Source organism: Cyprinodon variegatus, unplaced genomic scaffold, assembly GCF_000732505.1.
Source record: "Cyprinodon variegatus isolate N-32 unplaced genomic scaffold, C_variegatus-1.0 Scaffold756, whole genome shotgun sequence".
Classification (NCBI taxonomy): domain Eukaryota; kingdom Metazoa; phylum Chordata; class Actinopteri; order Cyprinodontiformes; family Cyprinodontidae; genus Cyprinodon; species Cyprinodon variegatus.
In genome coordinates this window covers 102741-105019 of record NW_015151209.1, presented here as the reverse complement: position 1 = coordinate 105019, position 2279 = coordinate 102741, and the positions used below count along the sequence as shown (strand labels likewise).

General features: G+C 34.1%; 1 protein-coding gene across 1 annotated transcript in view; it reads left to right on the top strand.

Moving 5' to 3' along the window:
• The window catches only part of LOC107098207 (cell surface glycoprotein MUC18-like), a 118681-nt gene that overhangs the window by 106468 nt on the left and 9934 nt on the right, over positions 1–2279 (top strand). The window contains exon 10 of the mRNA XM_015395730.1: positions 341–376. Coding sequence (XP_015251216.1) covers positions 341–376 — 36 coding nt within the window. The remainder of the gene's footprint in view (positions 1–340; positions 377–2279) is intronic.

The window sequence follows — 2279 nt, the reverse complement described above, 5'->3', positions numbered from 1 at the left end:
TTATTATAAGAGTAAAAATACTAATTCTGTATGCAAACTACCTCATTTACAAACTCCAATTAAGGGTAAATATACTTAATATAAGTAATTTTTTACCTATTTTTAGATCGTTTTTCCAGTGTAAAGAGTACTATTGTTAGCTCAGCCTGTTGACTCTTAGTAAGGTATGGTCACTGACTGAAAAAAAGGTGTTTTGGTCTTAAAATGTACCTTTGCACTTGTTATTGGAGGATTCATGACTCACATCACTTAAAAGCTGAGTATTTGTGTTTTTATGTCAGATAAATGTTAGTAGGAATTGACTTCTTCCCACTCTAAGTGTTGTTCTACTTGTCCACAGTTCCCAGGGTCACCCGCACAGCTCCCTTCTCTCCTGGTAAGACCATTACCGTCCTGCAGTCTCTTTTTGCTGATGCCTTTCACCTCAAATGCTGTTTTCTGTTTCACCGTTCACGTTTTTTCACCAGCATCTGTATGTGACAATGAAGGCACGGAGAGAAGGCCATGCATTATTTACAGGCCTTCCACTCCGTGCCTGCCTTTAGCTTGCATGCAGATCTTTAGGTTAGCCTTTGGCTCTTATTAAATATTCTGTTTGATTTTAGTGTGGAAAAAAAAAATCTTAACACCAGCAAATCCAGGCACAGGCGGTCCTTCGGATCAAACGCGCTGCGGCGGTGAAATATTATTTGTTTATCTCAGAATTTTTTTAAGTAAACAAAAATATGCAAAGTGGATAAAAAAAAAAAAACATCCAGACATTAATCCTTTTTTTATGGCAGGGTTTACCTTCCAGTTTAATTTACTCTTCATCTTTGAGTGGGACATAATTATCGGGCAGTTTTCTGACTTAATCTGGGCTGTAAATTTTTCATCGTTAAATCTTTGCAGAACTCTGGGGAAAACACGGAGACTCATAAATAAAAAGAACAGAGGAAAATCTGTAAAATCTAAACTCAAATGCTCCAAAGAATTTACAGCTTTCCTTCCAGTTTACAGTGGTAATAAACCAGTGGAGTCAGAATGAATTACTCCATCAACACTGCAATAAAATCTATTAATGTGTTTCTCGCTTTTTGGGAAGAAAAAATATCTAGAAATTAATCCAATTATAAAAAAAAACCAGAGGATGGTTTATCGACTAGCTGAAGACTGTTATAAGGACTTTATGATAAAAATCCTGGATTTAATGAGCAAGAAAATACCAGAAAACATATTTTAGTTTGCTTCTTGTCAGGTTTTACTTTAACAGTTAGAATCTGCAGAAAGAGGCTGATTTGAGGCTTTTGCTGCAAAAGCAAAACTTATTTTTTCCTCTGCTGCTTTTAAAATAATTTCCTCCATATAAAGCTCCTTGATAAAGTCTGGATTAGGGCCGAGTAGTGATGGTTATTCAGGCATCTTGAAGCGTTTCGACTCGTTGCCAAACTGTATTCACAACAAAAAATGCCTTCTAAAAAAATAAGAAAAAAATAGTGTTTTAAGTGAATAATTGCTTATTTTAAGCAAAATAATCTGCCAGTGCAGAAAGCAGATGAGACTTGCTAAGATTTCTTAAAACAAGAACATAATATCCAAGTAGTAAGCATCCAAAAAAACTTAAATCAAGTAGAAAAAGCTATTTCTTCTTTTACTTGTTAAGATTTTTTCTCTTATTTTAAGCAATTTATTTTCATTTATTAGTCATTATTGCTTAGAATTAAATGTCCTCTAATCAATTATTGCTCAAAACAAGCAAACAACAGGCTTAAAAACAGGGCAAATGTACTTGATACCAGTTTATTTAAAGGCTTAAAACTAGTCTGTTTTTCTTAGCTAGAATTAATTTCATTATTTAGGTGTAGTGAATGTATGACAAAAACTTACAAAACGTTTTTTTATTAATATTTTAGCAAAAATGTCACAGAATTAAGCGAAATACATTAACCAAAATGCTTAATTCAAGTTTATTACACTTGTATAGATTTTTTGCAGCGTTGATGCTGCGTTACTGTCTCATAGAATACTGACACCTGCTGGACATTTAAAGACACTACAGGCAGTTTATTTGACAGAGTAAACTGAATCGATTTAATGACCTATTACCCTCAGGGGCGGAGCTAGATGGGGGCCGGGGTGGCCATGGCTACCCTTAGTCAATCATTTGCCACCCCTACCATTTTCACCCCTGTAATACAGAAATATTTCAGTTAGTGTGCAATGATTGATTGATTGATTTTATTATTACAGACTCAAGGTCCAATATACATTAAAAGAAAACAGATACACTAAGAATAAAA